Source organism: Pituophis catenifer, unplaced genomic scaffold, assembly GCF_029215685.1.
Source record: "Pituophis catenifer annectens isolate HBS135680 unplaced genomic scaffold, rPitCat1.0.hap2 SCAF_8, whole genome shotgun sequence".
NCBI classification, from domain to species: Eukaryota; Metazoa; Chordata; class Lepidosauria; order Squamata; family Colubridae; genus Pituophis; species Pituophis catenifer.
The window spans coordinates 66,397,144-66,420,146 of NW_027256888.1; the positions used below are offsets into that span (position 1 = coordinate 66,397,144).

Sequence of the window (23,003 nt, forward strand, 5' to 3'; positions counted from 1 at the left end):
ACCTTATGACAAAACTAAAATGCATCTATTTCTTACCTTGAGCATGAGTTTTGACATGACTCTAAGTTTTTCAGAGGTATAATACTGGCGGTGTAGGAGAGGATGATTAGCCATTTTTCTTAGTTGCATCATGACATTACCCATTTCAGAATTTTTTTCTAGGAACAGAAACAGGCATCAGGAAAACATCCACACGCTTCAAGCATGTTAATTAATGCTTAATGCATGCTTAATGCATGTTAATTAAAAAGTCTTTTTTTAAAAATAGATACAGTTAAAAAAAAATAGAGCTTAGTGTTTCTGCTCCCTCACGCAAAAGAAAAATCGCTGAGAAGTATTAATATGCATTCATACCTTGACCATCAATAGATTTCTTAAGGCAGCTAAAAAGATCTTGGTATAGTTTTCCCTGTTTCTCAGTCATCTCACACCACTCAACAATGTCTTTTTTGGGAGGTAGTTGCTGCAGCACCTGGCAGACCAAGACCGAAATTCTATGTATTAGGACAACAAACTTAGATCCACAGATACAAATCTGGAAGTTCCACAATTATTTATGGTAACCTGATATCAAACAATTATTTGTCACTGCAGAATAAAGGCTTACCTCTTCTTTTATTCTTCTCAAGATGAATGGTTTTATTATCTGCTTTGCATGTGTAATTCTCTCCTTTTCATAAATGCTATGCTCCTCAGATGCTTTCTAATTAAAAAGAAATCAAAAACATATTTCATATTGTCAATGAAAGGTATTTTAACATGAACAGAAATCATATGTATTTGTCCTTAACATGAGTATCTTGATTCAAAATAGTTTGGTTCAAATTCCATGCTAAGTAATAATGTGTCCTGTTTTAGTTGAATACAATGTTTAAACCCAGTCATTTTTGTTTATTAAACAAACCACTGTTAAATCACAGAATGTCCATGTTCAGCTACATTGTGTACAGAATAGTATCTACTGTTGTAAATTTGAAGATTGCATGATTTTTTTGAACTATGTTTTAAAATTATCATCAAACTTACACTGCAAAATTAACAATAATCATATAACTTTTATCTCCATTTCAAAACAATAAAAACACATAAAAAATACACTTACTGCTTTAGAAGAAAATATCCTCCGAATTTCACTGGTGCTACTACTGAACATGTGTGGCATTACAAAATTCAATAGGGACATAAGTTCTAAAAGATTATTTTGAACAGGAGTCCCAGTTAGCAGCAAACGATTTTTTGCCTGTTTTGATAAAAATAAATGAGCAGGCATTAGAAGATGAAACCTTAAATCACCAACATTTTGCCAAAATGTTGTATTGTGAGGTTCATCTCACTATTGAAAAGTGTCATATTGTCATAGTTACACATTTTAAAAATGGCCCACAATATTTAAAATGATCAGGAAGTTACAAATAACAGCCTTAAATGTCACTGAAGTGAAACAATACAGTGAAAATCTCAACTGTTTTTGTCACCTGACAGATAATAGCTATGATGGTAGGCTATGCAATTAATCACAACATTACGCATGCGTGTTTATTTAAAAAATAAAAACCACCTCACTCATAATTTGTAGCTCTGCAACATACAAAAGAGAAAACAGTGCCAAAACAAACACCAAGAAAATCAAAAATAATAGTCAATACACAACAACGGCTGGTGGTAAAACATGCAGACACAGTTACTGGAAGGGCTTATTCCAAAAAGCAGGTACAGCAACAGAGAAGCCATGCCTCTTAGATGGCATTGTTAGGTGGCATTGTTGCAAAAACAGATTTCTCAACTCTATGCAACCTTGTGGGGTAGGAAGAGATGATAAGAAGAGATGGTCATGCAAGAGATGTGACACCTATGGCTTTATATAGCTTCTATATTTAGACCTAAGGCTTATTGTATATCTACAGAATTCAGTTAGATAACTCTTTACAGCACTGCAATTTAATGTTGCAAAATGAGAAACAGACTATTTTATTTATGATGTAACATTTAGTCATCCTTGAACATGTAAATTATAACTGACAAAAAGAACCAAGAGTAAAGAAACAATCAGTGCCTTACATTAATTGTCATCAGATGCTGATAGCGTACAGAACCCATATTTTTTAGCATATGACCTTCATCAAAAATTGCATAATTAAGTTTCATCTTGCGAAACAGGCTACGATCTTCTGGACTACTAATTGCACAGTTATACCTATCAAAAGAACAAATTATGAGCATATGTTGCTTTACAAACATGCATAAATTTTTATATACACACACACACACACACACAAATATTTATATCTAGTATTCATTAAGTCAGTTCTGATATATAATATATAAAGCACGTTTCTTGTTTAAAAATCAGTTAGTATGCATTATTTTGTGTAAAATCATAAGCACAGCCATGGTCATGTGATTTTTCACTTAGCGAACACGTTGCTTAAGGACTGAGTTGTTAGTCCCACTTGGATCACTAAATAAGATTACTTGTAGTATATTCAACATACAGAACAAAATCTCTAAAGATAATCTTTTACTGCATTAAGTATAACCAGTAACGCATCTTGGGTTATGCCACATCTATTACATTTGGTGTGCTTAAAAGAATATATTCATTTATATCTCTCCACAATCAACAGGAATATCACAATTTATTGAAAAATGCATTTATTCCAATAAAATAACCCTGTACTGATAATTATTCAGCCCTACAAATAATCCATTAATATGACTTATAGCTGACGGAATTATATAGAAGATCTTTTTTTCTACACAAATCTTTTTTGGAGAGAAAGTTGGGAATAATTGTTTGCTCCAAATATGCTGCCACAGTAGAAAGGCCACACAAAATCCTTTTAATAGATTTATTCACTGCCTGTTACAAAAGCAGTGTTTTCTTCCACTGTAGTTATTGTCCCAAACATATTTTCTTTCTGCATGCAGTGGGAGAAAAGAAAAAACGTACCTTCCTCAGTCTAAGTACTGAGCATTAATATATTTTTATTTGTGCAAATCAACTCTTGATTTTACAAAATGTCTGAATTATTATTAGACTAAATTAAAATGTCATGCTCAAGTGAAACACTTGAAAAGAAGTACTTTATTAGATTAGAACTACATTTTTTAATGGATTTCTACTTACGTTGTCACGATCACATTGAAATCTGTTACTTTATTATGGATATCCATTCTGAGATGCCTCCTGTCTTCTTGAGATCCTAGGCAAAAATGCAAAGTGAGTTAGACTTTTCAGTAATTCCAGGTAATTTATTAAATCATTCTTATGAATTTGATTTCAATTCACAAGTTCAGTATGCAACATTATACCATAAAAACATGTAACTATATTTTTGGCTATAGATGTTGTTACCTTGAAACACAATTTCTTACCGTAATAAAATAAAATCTGGAGTTCTGGACACCACAGGTTAACTTCCCTTATCCAATTATCTATTGTTAAAACAAAATACATGAAATTGTCAAAGAAGCATTTTATTAATCTACCCACAGGTGAACATTAGTCCTAACTTGCTCACCCTAAAGTACAACACTACAACACAGCTGTGACTGTCTGTGCTGGGATTCTCCTCACTAACGAAGCCATTTGGGATCCTTCATCAATCATCAGGTTTCCTTGGAGTGAATGCATGTAGGATTGCACTATTAGTGGAAAGAGCCCTACACTCTTTGGAGGAAGGGTTTAATGTATACATAATTTTAAACATAGTGAAACTGGGGTGAGGGTGGACAGTTATTTGCACTGCAGTCTTAAAATTCTTTATGTACCCGTGTTTCCCTAGAAATAAGACCCTGCCTTATATTTTTTTTGCCACCAAAAAAGGGAACTGGGTCTTATTTTCGGGGGGGGAGGCGGAGGATGTCGTCCACTGACTCAACTCACTTGTGCGTGTCGCCCCTGGTCTCTTTTTCGCTATCAGAGGCCTTCAGGAACTTCTTCATCCAGCAAGGTCAGCAAGGCTTTCCTGAAGGCCTCTGTATCTGATAACAGAACTCCAGATTGATCAGGAGCTCTATTATCCGCTACAGAGGCCTTCAAGAAAGCCTTGCTGGCTGCAGAAGAGATGGGCTGAGGTGTGCGAGGCCTGGCTGCAACTATCCGAAGGTAAGTACTAGGGCAGCTCCACCCATGCATCCCCACCCTAGCTTAATTTTTACTTGTGCACCCTGGAGCGGGCGGGGTCTTAATTAGGGCTTATTTTGGGGGTAGGGCTTATATCGGGGAAACGTATAAAAATCAAGCTAGGACTTACTTTCTGAGTAGGTCATATTTTCAGGGAAACAAGGTAATCTCTCATTGTTTTTTTCCTCAAAACATAAAGGTTGTTCCTGAAATAAATCTTTTGGAGACTCTCCCTAATTGAAACTTTAGACCAGGGGTGTCAAACTCACGCCATCACATCATCACGTGACGTATTGCAACTTTTTCCCCCTTCACTAAACTGGGCGTGGCCAGCACATGATGCATCCGGGCTGCGGGCTGTGAATTTGACACCGCTGCTTTAAGCGATACACATGAACAACAGTCATCCTCCGGTTATGGTAGCAATTGGGACTAGGATTGCCATACTAAATGATATGGTGATAAAGCATAATGTTCCAGGCAATTCCATTTATCTTGTATCTTGTAATCCCAAAATATGTGGATCGTTAAGCAGGAATTGGTGTGAGTCTCAGGTAAGGAAGGAACAGGAGTCCCAAGTAAGGAGCGTGTAGTGTTGGCGGAGGCCCGACACAGACCATGTGCGAGTGCAGGGAGCCCAGAGGAAACAGGACACAGATTGGTGCAAGTGGAAGGAGGCCAGGTATGGAGGGATTTACCAGAATTATCTTCCTTGCCGGCTTCTCCACTGACTTTGCTTGTGAGAAGCTGGCAAGGAAGTTGCAAATAGTGATCATGCGATCTCTGCTACTGTTGTTAGTGTGAACTGGTTGCCAGGTAGCTGAACTGCAGTCATGTGATTGAAGGGGTGTTATGACAGTTGCAATCACAATGAGGCCCAGTTGCAAGTACCATTTGTTCAGTGCTATCCCAACTTCCAATGGCTGCTGAATGACTGTGTCAGTAAGCAACGACTACCTGAGGCAGTTTATTGGCTCAAAGATAAATGAGCATAGGAATGAATCTAAGATGTTCCAAAGCCATCTTGTAGTTTTTCCACTTTTAGAAATTTGCAGTATCTTTGGCCTTCTTTCTGAGCCTGTTTCAGTACTTTTTGAGGAATACAGGTAGCCCTCAACTTACAACAGTTCATTTAATGACAGTTCAAGAGTTCAACCGCACTAAAACAAGTGACCTATGACTTTTTTTTCACAGATATGGCCTTTGCAGCATCTGCATGATCATGTGATCAAAATTCAGATGCTTGGCAACTGGTTTGTATTTAGGACCATTGTGTCCCAAGGTCATGTGATCACCTTTTGTGACCTGCCAGCGAAGTCAATGGGGAAGCCAGATTCACTTAATAACGGGGTTACTAACTTATCAACTGCAGTGATTCACTTAACAACTGTGGCAAGGTTGTAAAATGAGGCAAAGCTCACTTAACAAATGTCTCGCTTAACAACAGAAATTTTGGGCTCAATTGTGGTCATTAGTCAAGGACTGCCTGTACTTCAGTGACTTCTAGGATTATCACATGATGCTGTAATTCATACCAGGCAGCTTTAAATATGCAGGGGCCCTAAGAACATGCTAGATTTCTATCCTGTAAAGGGCATAAAGAATGGTGTTGAAGGACCTTGAAAGATATGTTACCAAGACAATGACTGGACAAGTACAACTGAAATCCATTCCAAGAAATATGGAGAAAAATGTTTCAGATAGGCCTCTTCCTAGGTGAGGGAAGTACATTCTGACTTGCAAAACTCACTTAACAAATGTCTGTTTGTAGATGTTTTACAATATCTATCTAATAAAGGTAGTTTTTATGCATACAACATAATGGTATTGGATTCTTAGGCTGGTCTGTTCTGTAGGGCTGATAACATTCCTAGATTTGAACACAATTGAAAGCAGATGTTGAATGTTCAATTACCTACTCTGAAATATGTTGTAGTATCGCACTCTTAACTCTGTGAGGCTTTTTCTTAGCTGTAATAAATCCAATTTTTCAAAATTTATAAGAAAAAAAATTTAAATATTTAAAGTCCCTTGGTGTTTTTCTCCCAGCACAAGGATCCAAGATTTTACCTACCTATTGTTGATGCTGGCACAACGATCAAATGTGGACCTACATCACCGACTTGATAAAGATATGCCAGAAAAGCAATTGCTTGAATGGTTTTTCCTAAACCCTAAGTAAAAAGTAATTTAAAATAGAATTATTTTTATAACACGGTGCTATTGTTAAATCTAAAATATAGAAACATATTGAAAAGTAAATGATAAACTTTTTAAAAAATGTCACACATATTTCCTACTTCAAATCATTTGTAACGTATCTAATCTACACAGTACAACTGCTAAACTTTTTCTTCATTCTTCATTCATGCAATAAGTCTAGACTTATAAGAAAGAGCCAGGTCCTTCTTACCGACTACTGCTTCTTTGTCCATAAAGCTCAGTCTCAAGTTTTTTTAGCTTTTGATATCTTGCAGTCTCATAGGTGATTCTATTAGTGGCACCTTTCTGAAGTTGCAAGACAGCTAAATTACATTTTTTCCAAAACTCATCTGGAATGCCCCAGTCGACACACTCACAGTATGATTTAGTCCCATGTTTTCATGTTAACCCATTCAGATGTGTCACTTTCTCTCTTTCATAGAAGGATAAGATTGTATTAGCTAATGTGAGGCAATGGTTAAGGAGTTAGATTAAGGCTGGAAAAGACCCATGTTTAAGTCCTTTCTCATCCATGGAAATTCATTGCTGACTTTGGGTCAGCTACATCTGTTATAAATTATTCCAGTGCAAATAAAAGCTGCAGTGTTTTCAACTTACCATTTCATCAGCTAAAATACCATTCAGTGAGTGCTTATGCAAAAGTGCTAGCCAATTTAAACCAATCTTCTGATATGGCTTAAGTTCCATGCTGTCAATAGAAAAGGAAAAGTAGAAGTTACTGTTGTGTGAATTCAAATCCCCCGACCTGCACAATTTTCCAAACATGTAGCATAGTAGCTAAAAGACACAAGTTCCTTAATCAAAACTTGCCTTTGTGTTTATAATCATGCGGCCCTCGACTGTCCCACTATTATAAGGGAAATAATACTAAATTGTATTACATCTTTGGGATTAATTAGAACATGTAAATATGTTAAATGCTTCAAAGCATTTACAATAATTATAACAAGTCTCGATGTACAAAGCTCACAGCTTGCTCTGCCAACAAATTAGTCCTTTTAATTTTAATGGAAGACATTTAAACACGCTGCAATTATCTCTAAACAGTCTTTGCAAGTGAGTGAAGCGCACAAGCACACAAAGCTCCATTTGTGCAAGCCAGTGGTAGGTTGCCCCCAGTTTGGACCGGTTGGCAAGAACCGGTAGTAAAACCGGTGGAAGGCTCTGCCCATTGACCCGGACGTCATCACAGGTGATCTGCACATGTGCAGAAGCGCGCGGCCGCGATGCGAACTGGTAGTAAGGTAAGTAGAACCTACCCCAGGTGCAAGTGATGGGCACATGCATGAAACCAGCACCTCCCCCCCACCGCTGCCAATCCGCGAAGCCAGAAACGTTGGGGACGGCTGTACTAGAATGTGAGTTTCTCTACTCTTAATCTAGCATCTCAACCACTAAAGTATATCATAGTCTTTCTTTTCTGTTTATGTTGTTGCATTTATTAATAAACAAACTTGTTAACCTTGGATTTAGGATGGATGGTTGGGCAATGTTCCATCCACCACCTCCATCTCCAGTTATTTTTGTTACTTGTTTGGTCAGTTTATTTGAGATCTCTTCACATTTGTTCATAAGTCTTAGCACAACATCTCTTTCTCTTAGTAGTGTTTTGCAATTCCAAATAATATCTTCCGACAAGCCATTGGTCCTACACATTTTTGTGAACTGCCAGAGAGAGAGAGAGAGAGAGAGAGAGGAGGGGGAAAAAAAGTCACTGGGTTTAAATACAAAATCAAAATAAATTGAACATAGAGAATCCATCAGTTTTATTCCTCAGACCTTTTGGTTATTCTAATTTTTTTTTCATTTTTTATTCAAAACATTAAAATACAATCTATAAAAAGGAAAAAAAGTTCAAAAACCAAGCAAAACTGGACAAAACTGAATTAACTTAATAATTATTACAATAATTTAATGAATTATTGTCTTATTCATTAAATATTGGAGTAGCATATGATCACAATTTTCTGGCCTGCCCCAATAACACATATTAAGTAATTAATATTCTTGTGGATTTTTAGAATCAATTCATGGACACCATGAACCCTAAACAGGATTTTTCAAACTGCTTTAGCTGTTACATTTGATTGTCACAAAGTATAAAAACTGTAAAATCATGTTTCAACAAAAGGGGGCGCTATTAATATGGAGCTGAAAATTTATTAGAATCTATATACTTAATTTCTTTGATGTGATTTTATTTATTAGGCAGGTCCAAACCAAAGCTAACAAAGTGATAAAAAAAATCCAAAATAAAGAGCTGCAAAGCATTCATAGGACTTATTTGGGAACTGCTGAGGCTCTGTCCATGGCTCGCAGTGATAAATTACTTTGGCAGAAGGTTGCTATATACAAACCATTATTTCTAAAAGAGAAAGAACAGCTAAAGTCTGCTTTAAAGTTTTCAAAGCTAAAGTTTTTCACCACCCACCTGGAAAAGATGGAATGCCCTTTTAAAGCCAAAATAATCAACCTGGACAATACCTGTCAAAAATCTATCTGCAATTTTATGATTGCCTCCAGCACTAAGAAATACTCTCCGTGCTTGTTTAAACAGGGAAATAACTTGTTATATGCAACAGAATGCAAAGTAAGATTTATTTTCCTAATCCTAAAGCTATAAAGGTCTTTTTTTTTTTTAATCCATGATTGTAAATCAGTAAAAAAAAAAAAAGCATCTATTCTCTGCTTCTAAAGGAGATAATCTCCTTCATAGTGTGCAGGCTAAATAGGCGTCCTTTTATTTTTATCTTGGTATTGTACAGATTCATAATAAGAACATAAGTTAAATGCATTTTACAGAAACATCAAGAATTTATTAAAAAGCCCATCTGTTTCTAACACCATCCTTGGAAATAAATCTGATGCTACAGGTTATTAGTTTGCAGCATGCCTGTTTCCTATTTTTAAAAATTAAAACATTTGAACATTTGATAAAAACCAGAACAGAAAGCTTGTAAGGTCCTATGGAAAGTTTAGGGAAACACTTCCTTCTAATCTTGAAGCTTGTTTAAAAATTAAAACCGATTAATATTCATTCTAATTCAGCTGTAATGTTATGATGGGGAACAAGAGCTATAATAACAATGGGAATCCCAAAGCTTATTTAGCTCTTAGCCAAAGCTAATGAATTATAGCAAAGCATCTTATTTTATGGATTGTTGTAGCAAAATAACAGAATAATGGGATATACACCATTTAATCTTGTAAAATGTTAATTATTTAATTTATACCAACAATATTCATTAATTAACCTATTGTGAAGCGCATTTCAGTTCTTCCTTAGAAAGTTGTGGCTTTTATTTGGCAATTCTTTTGAACTCTCTTAAATTGTTATGAAATATGCTTGAATTTAAGTAGGATGGAACCTCTAAAAGTGAATTTATTTTACCCATAAAGATGGTTTAATAGGTTAATTAACATTTTCAATAATTATTTTAAATGCCTAAGGCCAGATTGATGTTATGAAGATTTATAATTTTTAAATATTACACCTTAAGTGAAACCATCTGTTAAAAAAACCACCCAGTTTGTTTCATGTTGCATTATCGCCATTTGTTTCCAAGTCTTGAGTAAAAACAAGGAACATCTTTAGCCACTCTCCAAAATAAATCTTATTAATCATTGAAACATTCATCTTGTACAAATTTAAGGCAGATTAAACAAATTCCATTTTGTATGCACACAACCCAAGTCAAAATTATGCATTCCAATCTTCCATTGACTACAATGAAAGTGATAATATATTGGTAAATAAAAGTTTCTATATAAAAGCACCCAAAGACACAACAAAATCAGTTTCTGAGATTTCATCTAGTGCAATATAACAATACAGACCAGAGATCTTCAAACTTGGCAGCTTTAAGGCTTGTGGACTTCAATTCCAGCTATGCTGGCTGGAGAATTCTGGGAGTTGAAGTCCACAAGTCTTAAAGCTGCCAATTTTGGAGACCCGATATAGACAATCAACTGAACAGACAGTTGAGCCCTAAATTGGAAACTGAGCATTTATATATCCAAAGGTTGTGTTCTAGTTATCTAAAGGATCAGATTTATTTATCCCTTTAGATCAGGCCTGTCAAACTGGTGGCCTGCGGGCCGAACACCTCAGCTCTACATGATTGAGTTTGACACCGGTGCTTTAGATATACCTAACAGCCATATTTGTAGGTTGGGCCAGTGAAATTTTTAAATCCAATTTCTTCATTCAACTGTGCACCAACTGATGAATAACCTTCTAATAGATTTGTGCCTACTTTGATTCAAGCACTCAATCAGCCCTTTAAAAATTATTTCAAGTTGCTTTTTCATTTCTAGTTCTGTTGACTTTTTAACAACATATATTATCTTAAGTTTCTTAACCTATTATTTTTTAAGGTAATGTTTATTTGGTGATGAAATATTTTGTTAAATATTGTTTTAAATTATATTAACTAAAACAATATCAATGGCTATAAAAGCCAACACAGTCCTTGTGACTGCATTAATAGAGGAATAGAATTAAGGGACTGGAGGCTAAAAGATATGAAGAATGGTTATAGGAATTGGATATGTCTAGTTTAATGAAAATAAGAACTAAGGGTGACATGATAGCAGTGTTCCAATATCTAAGGGGCTGCCACAAAGAAGAGGGGGTCAACCTATTCTCCAGAGTACCAGAAGGCAAAAAGAAGCAATGGATGGAAACTAATCCAGGGCAGAACCAATCTAGAACTAAGGAGAAATTTCCTGACAGTTATCAGTGGAATGATTTATCTCCATATGTTGCCAATTGCAATAATTAATACAGAAACTTTATAAAAATGTATTTGCCATATCCAAAACTAACCTATGGTTTACATCTGATTAAGCTTGCATACAATAACTGTCCACTAACTTATACAATTCAAATTCTTGCTGTGACATAAATTCATTGTGATTCTTTTATTGGATTTTTAAAAAAATATTGCAAGCAATTTTACTTGATAACGGAACAATTTATAAAGCAAAACTGGCATATGAAAATTGTAAGTTTATAGTCTCTTTTGGCATATTTATGCATTATTCAAATTTAAAAACCACATATAAAATTATGAATCATCAAATCCATCTCAGCTCTTAAGACTTCACATTTAAAATTAAAGTTGTTTAACATCTTTGTTAAAAAAAACTGGAATACTTTCATTTTTTATTGATATTTCGCTTCGAAGTATGACTTTTTCCTTCCCCCGCAAACACTGCCTTAATGCATAGTAACAAAAATGCTGGATAGCTGAATAGTCCGCTGTCAGCATTTTTAGAAGTTATTTCTTCTTGAAAACTCCCAAGAATACAATTTGCTGAATTTCATTAATATTAGGGCATGTTGTTACAGAAGCTAAGTAAATGTTTTGGTACTGACAAATGAATCCTTTATGAAAGAGGTTTAAATTAAAACAGGCCTACACAATTTAATTCTGTGGAACTATTTCAAAGAATGGCAGCCCTTTAGCAATTACTATTGCTGTTGAGACAAAACTCAACATGTTTCTAAAGGACAGATGTTCTGTTCAAAGTTTAAGACTTCAGGCAAAACAACTTCAGAGGCAACACTGCTGTAAAGCTATCTGCATGTATTTTTCATGTACGCACTTTAAAATATACCAAAAAAAAGTATATATTTTTTCATTCAAAAACCTGACCCAAACAATTTAGGGTCCAATAGCTTAACTGCCTACTTCAGAACAAAGCAGCATGTATAGAGGTAGGGTTTAAAAAGTGCTTAAATGGTGTGGTCTCAACTCCTAGAAATAATGTTTTAAGGAACATCAGAAGAATTAGATAATGTAGTTTACTTCCAACAATTTATCTAAAACAATGACAAATAAAACTCACAGAGACAAAATACCAAAATACCACAATTTTTCCTTTGAAAAATTAACAAACAAACCCAATCACAAAGTCACACCTCTAAAACTAAAGATTGTTCGTTTTGGTGGAACAGCATGAAATAAAGTTACTGAAAACATTTTTTAAAAATTATGTTTGGAGCAGCATAAAAAGTACTCACCAACACATATGCTTTCTTTCTTTCATTTCCATGTCAAGACCTCAAATTTGTTTTTGAAAGTTAAAAAAACACTCAAGAAAATTACCAAAATTGCTGAATACTAAAATTAAAAAATCAGCAATGAGTTAAAATGAAGGAATCAAAAGAAATAAGAAAAGTTTCTTCATCAACTGCTTAACCCACTTATTATCCTGGCATCTCAATCATGGAGAAACTCTGCAAGTTGGTTACCGATTCTCTGAGGTAACTGCAGATTAAAAAAATTGCCATATTCTTCATTTCTGTATGGTTTTTCAGGAGATCAGGAGACACTACTAGCAAGCAGCAGCTTCACAAATGAAAGCTCCAAATTCTTCTTCTGCAGTAAAGTGAACCAAGTTTCCGAGCTCAAGAATTAATGACAGTGTTGCCAGCCAATCAGCTTCTATTTTTCAAGAAAATCATCCCTTAATGCATTCAAAGTGAGGTCATCTGACACTGTTTGAAATGCTACTGGCTTAGAAGAAGCAAAGTGTTTTAGCTTGGTAAAGCGACACATGTATGCCTTCTTAGTAGGAAGACATCCCTAGAATATATTATATGCTATCGATTTTTTTAAAAAAATAAGGAAAGAGTTCAGACTTACCAAAGTTTCCCAGCTATTAAAGGGACGGAGCTCCATTATTCTTTGAGCCTTTTTCTGAGAACACTGTGGAATCAAAGTGAGTTCACTAAGAGAAGCATGTTGAAGAAAACTAAGAATTTTAGCTCGATAACCATCTTCCATCACTTCGTCACCACTGCTATAGTCCTCATCAAGGGAGCTACCGGCTTCCGAAGCAGATTCGTATTGCACTTCCTGGGAGTCCTTTTTAGTACTCCAAATTTTCTTCTTTTTTTCCTTTTTCCTGAAGCCATTCTCAGAGGTTTTGGATGATTTCTCTTTCGGCTTCGTATTGGTATCTTTCTTGTGGGGAGCGGCATTATTAACTGAGACGCTCTTTCCATTTGAAACTTCACTCTTTGAAGGTGCATCTGTATATATAACATAAAAGGATGGAGACAATTTGAAAAACGAGGACAATAGCAAAACCCATTGAATCTAGCAGGAGTCTAAAAAAGCATCATGAAGTTGCTTCTGTTCAAATTTAATAACTTTTTAGACTCAGTACAGCTGTCTTGCCCCATGTCAATCATATCAAAATGATTGAAAACAGTCAAGAGAACATTTCAGAGCAATATTTGACATGTTATCTGACAAAGCATTGCAAGAAGCAGTGAAAATCCTCCTTGCATTGTGAGTATCACACTGCCAATGAATGGATATTGGGAGGACATGTTATTTTTCTACTTTGCAGCATGAAGTATTTTTACTTCACCACATTACTCCGTTAAATAAGTGCTTATTAGAGATCATAGAAGAGTTTCAATCCTAGCAAAAGAACATGGGTAAAATACATGAGAGGGGTTTGAGAAATTTCCTTCGTTCTTGAATATTTGCTTCGCTTGAATTTTCGCAGTAAGTCAATGGAGACTGATTGGATGGAATCCAGGAATCTTTCTTTAAAAATGGGTAAAGTTTCCAGGCACAAAAACTCAAGTTTCCTCTTGAAAAGGCCTCCTCATTTAAATATGAGTCACAAATGTCTACTTTTAAAGGTGGAAAAAAATCTTCAACTCCACAGCCTTTGGGGGACTCACAAAGCATTATTTCATTTGCCATACTTTTTGCCATCTATACAAAGCTGTGAAGCCCTATCGTATGCATTCTATCATTCTGGTGAAAATATTTATCTTTCTACATTATCATATTCAAGCAAAGCTTTGCAGCTGTCGTTCTAGTGCCTGGAGTCAGTATTGGGCTATAGGATAAACACAAGTTGAACTCAGAAAGATGGAGAACATAGGTGGTCCTCATATCTAGGAATCAGATGAATATTCTCTTCTAGATGACTTACCACATTTCTGAAAAAGCATACTAAGTACATAGCTTCTCAATTAAGGCCTCGCTGAACTTGAGAAGAAAGAACCCCCTGAGACAAGAAAGGTTTCAAAATATATGTAAAGCATAAAAACATATGTGCTAGTCGTTCCTGACTCTAGGGGGCGTTGCTCATCTCCGTTTCAAAGCCGAAAAGCCAGCGCTGTCCGAAGACGTCTCCGTGATCATGTGGCCGGCATGACTAAACGCCAAAGGTGCACGGAATGCTGTTACTTTCCCACCAAAGGTGGTCCCTATTTTTCTACTTGCATTTTTTACGTGCTTTTGAACTGCTAGGTTGGCAGAAGCTGGGACAAGTAATGGGAGCTCACCCCATTACGTGGCACTAGAGAGTCGAACCGCTGAACTGCTGACCTTTCAATCAACAAGCTCAGCTTCTTAGCTATCGCGTCTCTAAAATATATGCATAAAAATATATGTATAGATATGCAATATTGGCGAATAGCTGTCGCTCGGGTATAGGATGAGAGTGAAGGTTCGTTCTCTGAGCTTGTGGATTGGTTTCCAAATGTTTCATTCCCAGGCCAGGTAACATCTCCAGCAAAGTAAGGGCCCTTATAAGCAGAAGAACACTGACACTGACATCCCCTAAACCTCGCTGAAGAAATTACCTAGCCTGGTAACGAAACGTATTGGAAACTAACCCACAAGCTCGGAGAAAGAACCTTCACACTCATTATGTATAGGTAAGCTATATATATATATTTATATTTGTTCAATCTTCTGAAGTTTTAAATGCCTCAGAAAGAAGAAGCAAGAATCTTCAATCAGAGGAGAACATATTAAAGTGATAAAACAGCAGTATATTTGCTTACAAGCTTACTTCAAGATGCTGGAGCTTACCTTTAAAGTCCTAAATGGTTTGGGACACAGTACCTAAAATACCAATTCTTCTTACTCTAAGTCACTCGTGTTTAAAGATTACCAGAATATGCTCTGCCACCAATTCTTTTAGCCAATTCTTTGTTAGAATGAGACAGAGCGCTTCTTCCATAATGACGCTCAGTCTCACTTAACAACACCATGTCACGAAACAGTGTCTGGTTAAAATTTATTTGTGTAAGGATTTTCCTTTCTTCATTTATTAGGTGTATATTTTTACTATGACGTCTTATATTTTTATTGCATTACTGTAATTTATTTTGCTTCTTTTATGTTAAGTCCCGATTCACTAAATTAAACAAAATCCATACAGAATAATTTTTAAACATCTTTCAAACCTTTTATTAGAAACAGAGCATGGATCTCGCTGAATATGTGGGCAATAAGAAAGATGCATGCTTACTCAGTTAATGATATATACTAATTAAAATAAAAGTATCTTTACCCTCTTGATCTTCCATAAATGCTTTTAAAGAATCCAAAGCTTCTTGATATATCCAGTTATGTTCCTGAAGTACATCTCTCAGTTCCTAATTCACAAAATAAATAAATCCTGCATGATCACAGGATTAATAAACCATATAAAACACATACAGAGATCTTGTTATCAAAACTGCGCCAAAGTATATAGTCTCATCTAAAAAGCAGTTCAAGAAAGAATCCCGGTATTGAGAACTATAATGTACAGCTTGCTATATCTACAAGTGTCTTTATATTTTATCTAATAATTAAGACTGAGATGCTATAGCAGTACAAAAAAAAAAAGTCTCAATTTCAGTGAAAATTTATGTCAGACTGAAAACTTGGTTAGGGAAAATTGGAATGTCCCTATTTACAGTTTAAAGTGCTCCAAGTTCCTAAAGGTATATGTGACAGATAAGACAGATATGCAATCTTTAGTGATGCTACAGATCTATTTGTAATATTGGCCTAAAACATATACTATGCCAAGTAAAACCATACCTCTTTATGTAAACTTGGAAATTCTTTGTGCAATTTGCTTACTAGATGTTCATGCTTTTCCCCCTCGTTTTCAGGATTTTGCAACTATGGTTGAGAAAAAAAAAGATCAATTTTATTTTGCAATTCAGCTCTACCGTTTAGATTAGTAAATAAATACATGTACATTTATGCATTTTATAAAAGAATTCAAACAATCCTACAAATATATAATACAAATACATCATCATTTAATGAAAAAAAAATCAGTGACCAGAAAACCCATTTAGGTAAACTAGCACTGCTTAATGGTTGCATCAATACATTATTTTTCATAAAATTAAACTAGCATTTCTGATAAGGTGGTGAAATTTTGAAATTCAATTTTCTCTGAGAGAGAGGGAGAGAGGGAGAGGGGGAGAGAGAGAGAGAGAGAGAGAGAGGGAGAGAGAGCTGTAACTATACCTAAAAGCTGTAGCTTAATTGGAGTTATGACTATATGTTATTTTCTCTCTCTACTTTCCACTGATTCAGTAAAAAAAAGATTTTAATCAAAGACAGGTGTAGGTAGTCTAGTGACAGACTGATATGCAATCTTTAGTGGTGCTACATAACTCTAGGGTCCCAGGACTTTTGGAACCCGTCAGAAAACACCTCAAGTTGATGCCAAATTATATTTTAGAATGTAACAGGAGGAAATTCTAAAATAGATCCAGAGTAATCATATAACATCCAGTTATTTAATTAAATTAATTTTAAATCAGTTTTTTGTCCTAGCTCCACCTGCTGCTTTATCCAGCCATTGTATCCCATGCCTATCATCGCTATCAAATACAGACCATGGTACAGAAAAAATGTGCAATCAGGCTCAAGGCAATGTTTAGCATTATTAAATCCAAGCAGCCATATCACCATAAACTGAAGACATGAAATAGATGAAAAATGTACTTAGGAGTACAGGAAGCAGAGCAAGATCCTTATATATTAAGCCGGTATCATCAACAAAGACTTCTGGATCTGAAAGAGGAATTTTTCCACTTCTTGAATAGAGTTATCAGAAGTTTAGTGAAGTTTACTATCTTCTGCTTTTGCTACTGAGTTCCTCCCTTAGCTTGGGTTCTGGTATTTATAGAAAATATGACCAAATGCTCACAGGATCAAGTCTTTTCTTTTTTGCACTTTGGTCATCCTTATCTTCAGAATCATTCATTGCACCTTCTTCAATCTTTCTCTTTCGAGATCCTCCTTTTATAAGTAAAAAGTACATTGAATTAATATTTGGAAAGGACTTTCTGTCTAATATCTAAGTGATTAGGGTTATTCGTATTATTTCAGGAATAGTTAAATAATATAATAAAATTATGTTGGACTGGCTGTCTTATTTAAAAATGTAAACTTAACTCACAATCATAACTCTCTCTTTAAAATGAATAGTACTGTAGAACAATTAAGATTAGCCTCCCACCTCCATGTTTTGAAACACTTATTTCTTACTAGCTGAATACCCGTGCTCCGCTATGAAACTATGTGATCAGGCTTGATAAATCGAAACTTACAGCTTGAAAATTAATGAGCAGTTACAATGGGCCTCTCCTCTCCCCTTCTCTCCCTCAGCCTTGCCCCCCAGAAACAACTCCTACCCTATTCCCTTCTCTCTCAGGCTTGCCCCACAGAAGCCTTCCCTATCCTATCCCCTTCTGTCCCTCAGCCTTGCTCCACAGAATCCTCCCCTATCCTATCCCCTTCTCTCCCTCAGCCTTGCCCTAGGAAATGTCTCCTATCCTATCCCCTTCTCTCCTTCAGGCTTTCTAGCCCCTTTTCTCCCTCAGGCTTGCCCCACAGAAGCCTGTCCTATGCTATCCCGTTCTCTCCAGAATTATTTTCAAGTTGGGAGGGGGAGTAGAACGTCTAACTACTTAGCATCAGAGCGTGTTATAATAATATAGGAAATACTAGTGCTCTGATGGTCATTTCGAAAAATCCTTTCTTAGTGAGCACCTAGAAGCCAAGAGGAACATACTTGGCAAATTTCAAGTTTGTAGGCTTTACGGTTCTGGAGATTTTGTGATTACGGCGTGAGTGGTTTTCGCTTTTATATATATATAGATCCATGTTCTAGACAGTATTTTTAGTTCTGTTCATGTACAGGCAATATATAGTTTACAGTGTGAAAGTTGTATATCATTTAATGGCAAATATTGCCACAAACACAGCTTTTTGTCTTCTCTTCTCACAAACTACAATTCAGATGAGTGTGTGAGCTCAGTATCTTCAATATATAATGTCATGTATCTATTCATTACACTCCCCCCTCTTGATTTTAAGTTAAAATTATAATAAATTCTAGTGTGTATAAACACATTTGCTCAAATTAAGTCACAGTCCAATGTGCAGTAAAAACATTAGGCTGCTTCATTCACTTGAACATCACTGGCATTGACAAAATCACCATTAGTCAATTGCAAACTACAGCTTTACTTGAAATAGCTTACGTCCTGCAATGATACAGGCAATATTATTAAACAGCATCTGCATGTCCCCAAGTCTTGGGAAGGACATTGTAAATAGATAAAAATGCCAAATGTATGTGACAGACTGTGTGACCAACCATCATACAAATTCTAAATCTCAGTTAATATGATAAATAATATGGAAAATATTACATGGTAATAGTACCATTAGTTCAAATTAATCAAACAAATTAATTACATTTATTTTACGTTGTTTCATTTTCACAATGTAATCAATTGTCGCCTTTCAGAAGAAATGAATAATTTCTCCCCCTTCGACAAATAGGTGTTCAATAATTGAACATAAAACTTGGCCATTGTTTACAGACTTGTTTATTCTTCCCTGACTCTTTGTACACGTGAATATACCCACTATAGTGTCTTTGTCAGTTACTATAAAAAGATCTGAAATTTTAGTGTTATGTTAAAACTCTATTTAAAAAAAACAGAAGCTGAGGGCAATGGGGAAACAAAGAACCAGATCGAAACCAAACATCTTTGTGAAGTATTTAAACACTGTAAAATTGAAAAAGCATTTTGTTTAAAGTACATCTACAAGGTCTCAATTTAAGCAATTTTAATAGATTTCTGTACATGCAGTATATTATAAAATATATTTTAGTTTTAGGATACGTTTATATGCGTAAAATGATGGTTTTAATTTGTTTGGTTTCTGAAAAAAGTTACATGCACAGTAGGAACTAACCACCTGTTTGTGCGTATTTAGCAATGAGCGACACTTAGTGACTTCTCATAATTTGGAAAAAAGAATTTAAGAACATGTGACATTAGGTATGTAACAGAGTTGTTACTATTTTGACTCTCTTTGTATACAAGTTTCAGTATTTTATGTAAGTTTTTTGTTAGTATTTGTCAGTAGGTCTATATATTTGAACAATAATAAATAAGATGATGTGATGAAATAGTTATATCAAAAATGTCAATTACAAAAAAAAATGAGAAAAATAAATAAAAAATAGCCATATACCTTCATCAAACAATTTTAGACCAGCAGCTATAGCTTCATCCATAGTATTCGTTGATTTTATGAGCTACAAGAAGAGAAAAATATTTTTCTAAATTTAAATTATTATTGCTTTAAAATTTTGCTACGAAATTCTATGCATTTTTATTCAGAAATGCAATATACAGTATATGTGTGTGTGAGACAGAGACGCTGAATACATCATTGTTATCCTCTTTCTAATACAGGCAATCCTCAGCTTAAAGGTAAAGGTTCCCCTTGCACAAGGTTCCCGACTCTAGGGAGCGGTGTTCATCTCCATTTCAAAGCTGAAGAGCCAGTGCTGTCCAAAGATGTCTCCGTGGTCATGTGATAAGCATGACTAAATGCCAAAGGCGCACAGAATGCTGTACCTTCCCACCAAAGGTGGTCCCTATTTTTCTACTTGCATTTTTTATGTGCTTTTGAACTGCTAGGTTGGCAGAAGCTGGGACAAGTAATGGGAGCTCACCCCATTATGCAGCACTAGGGATTCGAACCGCTAAACTGCCGACCTTTCAATTGACAAGCTCAGCGTCTTAGCCACTGAGCCACTGCATCCCTAGTCCTCAGTTTATAACCATTCATTTAGTGACTACTTACATTCTAATTAAGGCTGTTGAAAAACAGGGAAAGAGAAGACAAGAAATCTCTGACAGAGATTTATCTTCAGACATTCAAGGTATGTCTATGGATATTTCCTGATAATTATATTATAACGCTGTACCTCTAATAATGCTTGGTCACTTTTTTGTGGGAAAAGTTCTTTTAGTGTTTGGAGTTTACAATAATTCAGATCCTCCTCCTCCTCTTCCTCTGTGGATTCTGACATTTCAGCTGGACTATTTCTATGGAGAGATTGTGATGATTCATTCTCACTTTCATCATCAGAAGGTTCAGAACTGTAAATGTGGAGATAAAATATTATGACAATTTTTACTGTAGAATTAAAAAAATACATCATACAATACATAAACAGACATTAGGTAACAATGGTTAGTGGTTAGAAGGGGCTCAATCATAAAAGCAGGAGCAATTTTTATATTTTCTTTAATCTAAGATTATTATTTTTTTTGCATTCTTTTTAAAATGTAGTAGGGTTTTTTTTAGATCAGGATTTTAAGTCCCCAGCCCCCAGGCCACAGCCCGCAATGGGCTGTGGCCTATTCGGAACAGGCCACCCATGAGGTGGTGAACAGGTGTGTGCACGCAGCTCCACTTGTGCCAGCGGTGAGCACTTGCACAAGAAGCTCTATTTGCATGAGTGGTGAGCACTCACACGTGAAGCTCCATTTTGGAATATTTTATTCTAGTTATATTTTTTTCTGATTTCATTTCTGATTCAATATTCCATGTTCAACCTACCTCCTTAGAAAAACAAGCAAAAAATAAACCTGAAATATTCAAGACCAATATATCAGAAAGGCAGATTGTCAACCTATGGGAAGAACATTTGAACATTAATAAGCAAAACTTTTCTGGAAAGATCTAATGTATCTTAATGTATCTTATCATATTAGCATCTCCCTTGACAACTTTCACAATGTTTTTATTTATTTATTTATTTATTTATTTATTTATTTATTTTATTATTTAAATTTGTATACCGCCCTTCTCCCGAAGGACTCAGGGCGGTGAACAGCCAAAATTAAAATACATACAATATAAAATTTAAAAATAATTTAAAAACAGAATTAAATCAAATTGGCTTCCCAAAAGTTAAAACCCATTACCCTTAAAATAACCCATTAAAATTTTAAGCCAGCCCATCTTGCTGAAATAGGAAGGTCTTCAAAGCTCGACGGAAGGTCCGGAGGTCCGGGATCAGTCGTATTCCTGGGGGTAGCTTGTTCCAGAGGGCGGGTGCCCCCACAGAGAAGGCTCTCCCCCTGGGGGTCGTCAGTTGACATTGCTTGGCCAAGGGCACCCTGAGGAGGCCCTCTCTGTGGGAGCGAATTGGCTGGTGGGAGGTTATCGTGGCAGAAGGTGGTCTCGTAAATAACTGGGCCCTAAGCCATGGAGCGCTTTAAAGGTGAGAACCAGTACCTTGAAGCGCACCCGGAAGACCACTGGAAGCCAGTGCAGCTCGTGCAGGCAAGGTGTCACATTCTGGACCAGCTGGAGCTTCCGAGTGCTCCTCAAGGGGAGCCCTATGTAGAGAGCGTTGCAGTAGTCCAGGCGAGAGGTGACGAGGGCGTGAGTGACCGTGCATAGGGAGTCCCGATCCAGAAAGGGACGCAACTTGCGTATCAGACGAACCTGATAGAAAGCCCCCCTGGCCACGGCCGTCATATGCTCTTCTAAAGACAGCCGTGCATCCGTTACGAGCCCTCTCCGTGGGGGCCAATGACTTGCCCCCAATAGCCAGCGATGGCACCAGCTGGCTATATCAGGACGCCGGCATCCACAGCCACTCGGTCTTGGAAGGGTTGAGTCGAAGCCTGTTCCTCCCCATCCAGACCCGCACGGCCTCCAGGCACCGGGACATTAAAAACAACTTTATGGTGAATCTCTGTATTTTATTCAGAACTATATCCATTAAGTTCACAAAAATTCCTGGTTTACCACCTTATTACCTTTAAGCTGAAAATTTTGTATTGTATCATAGGAAATGTCATGCCCATGTCGGCGCATGCAACCGCGGAGGAAGACGACTGAATCTGGAACTGGAGCCAACAGAGATTGAGGGGGCAGCTTCATTGGCTTCGGAGGAAAATGGGGAGGAGCAGGGCCAGTCAGGCCAGGGATTTTCAGAATTAGGCTTGTAGGCAGGGAGGAACAGGGGCTGGATGACCAAGAGAGGCTAAACTGTGAACATGAGAGACACAGCTCAGGCAATGAGCAATGAGGACCATCCTGTCCTGATCTGTGAGCACGGAGAGTGGAGAGAAGGCGAGAACAGCGCAGACTAAGCCAGCTACTCAGGAGGCGAGCACCCCATCCCGCTTCACAAGGCACACCTGGGGACTGAGACTTAAGGAAATTCTGTGGGGAGGGACATTTGTCGGGAATAAACCTGAATTCCTGGAGTGTTGAGTGCTGATATTTGAACTTTCCTGGATTTCGTGAAGTCTTTCTAGATTTCTGGATTACCTTCTGTGGTCCCTTGCTTCCTGCACTCTTCAACTTGCCCTACTGGATTTATTGCTGTGCAGCCACGGTGGTCACAGTGTTGGGTTGGACTATTTGCAGCCAGAGGCTGCTTGAGGTGTGTGTGTGTGTGTGTGTGTGTGTTTGTCATCACTTTGCTCTGGGACTTGCCAGAAACGTGGGAGCGTTTGGGGAAATTTGGAGCAATAAAGGGGTGGTTT

At 36.5% G+C, this 23,003-nt stretch overlaps 1 protein-coding gene across 2 annotated transcripts in view; it reads right to left on the minus strand.

Moving 5' to 3' along the window:
- The window catches only part of SMARCAD1 (SNF2 related chromatin remodeling ATPase with DExD box 1), a 41,584-nt gene that overhangs the window by 9,628 nt on the left and 8,953 nt on the right, over positions 1–23,003 (minus strand). For both annotated transcript variants that reach the window (XM_070949191.1, XM_070949192.1), the window contains exons 4-19: positions 20,420–20,594; positions 19,678–19,741; positions 17,333–17,424; positions 16,204–16,287; positions 15,686–15,770; positions 13,003–13,391; positions 7,812–8,014; positions 6,947–7,037; positions 6,201–6,300; positions 3,376–3,435; positions 3,128–3,203; positions 2,059–2,194; positions 1,103–1,240; positions 608–703; positions 355–472; positions 37–158 (exon numbers count right to left, since the gene is read on the minus strand). In XM_070949191.1, coding sequence (XP_070805292.1) covers positions 37–158; positions 355–472; positions 608–703; positions 1,103–1,240; positions 2,059–2,194; positions 3,128–3,203; positions 3,376–3,435; positions 6,201–6,300; positions 6,947–7,037; positions 7,812–8,014; positions 13,003–13,391; positions 15,686–15,770; positions 16,204–16,287; positions 17,333–17,424; positions 19,678–19,741; positions 20,420–20,594 — 2,029 coding nt within the window. The remainder of the gene's footprint in view (positions 1–36; positions 159–354; positions 473–607; positions 704–1,102; positions 1,241–2,058; positions 2,195–3,127; positions 3,204–3,375; positions 3,436–6,200; positions 6,301–6,946; positions 7,038–7,811; positions 8,015–13,002; positions 13,392–15,685; positions 15,771–16,203; positions 16,288–17,332; positions 17,425–19,677; positions 19,742–20,419; positions 20,595–23,003) is intronic.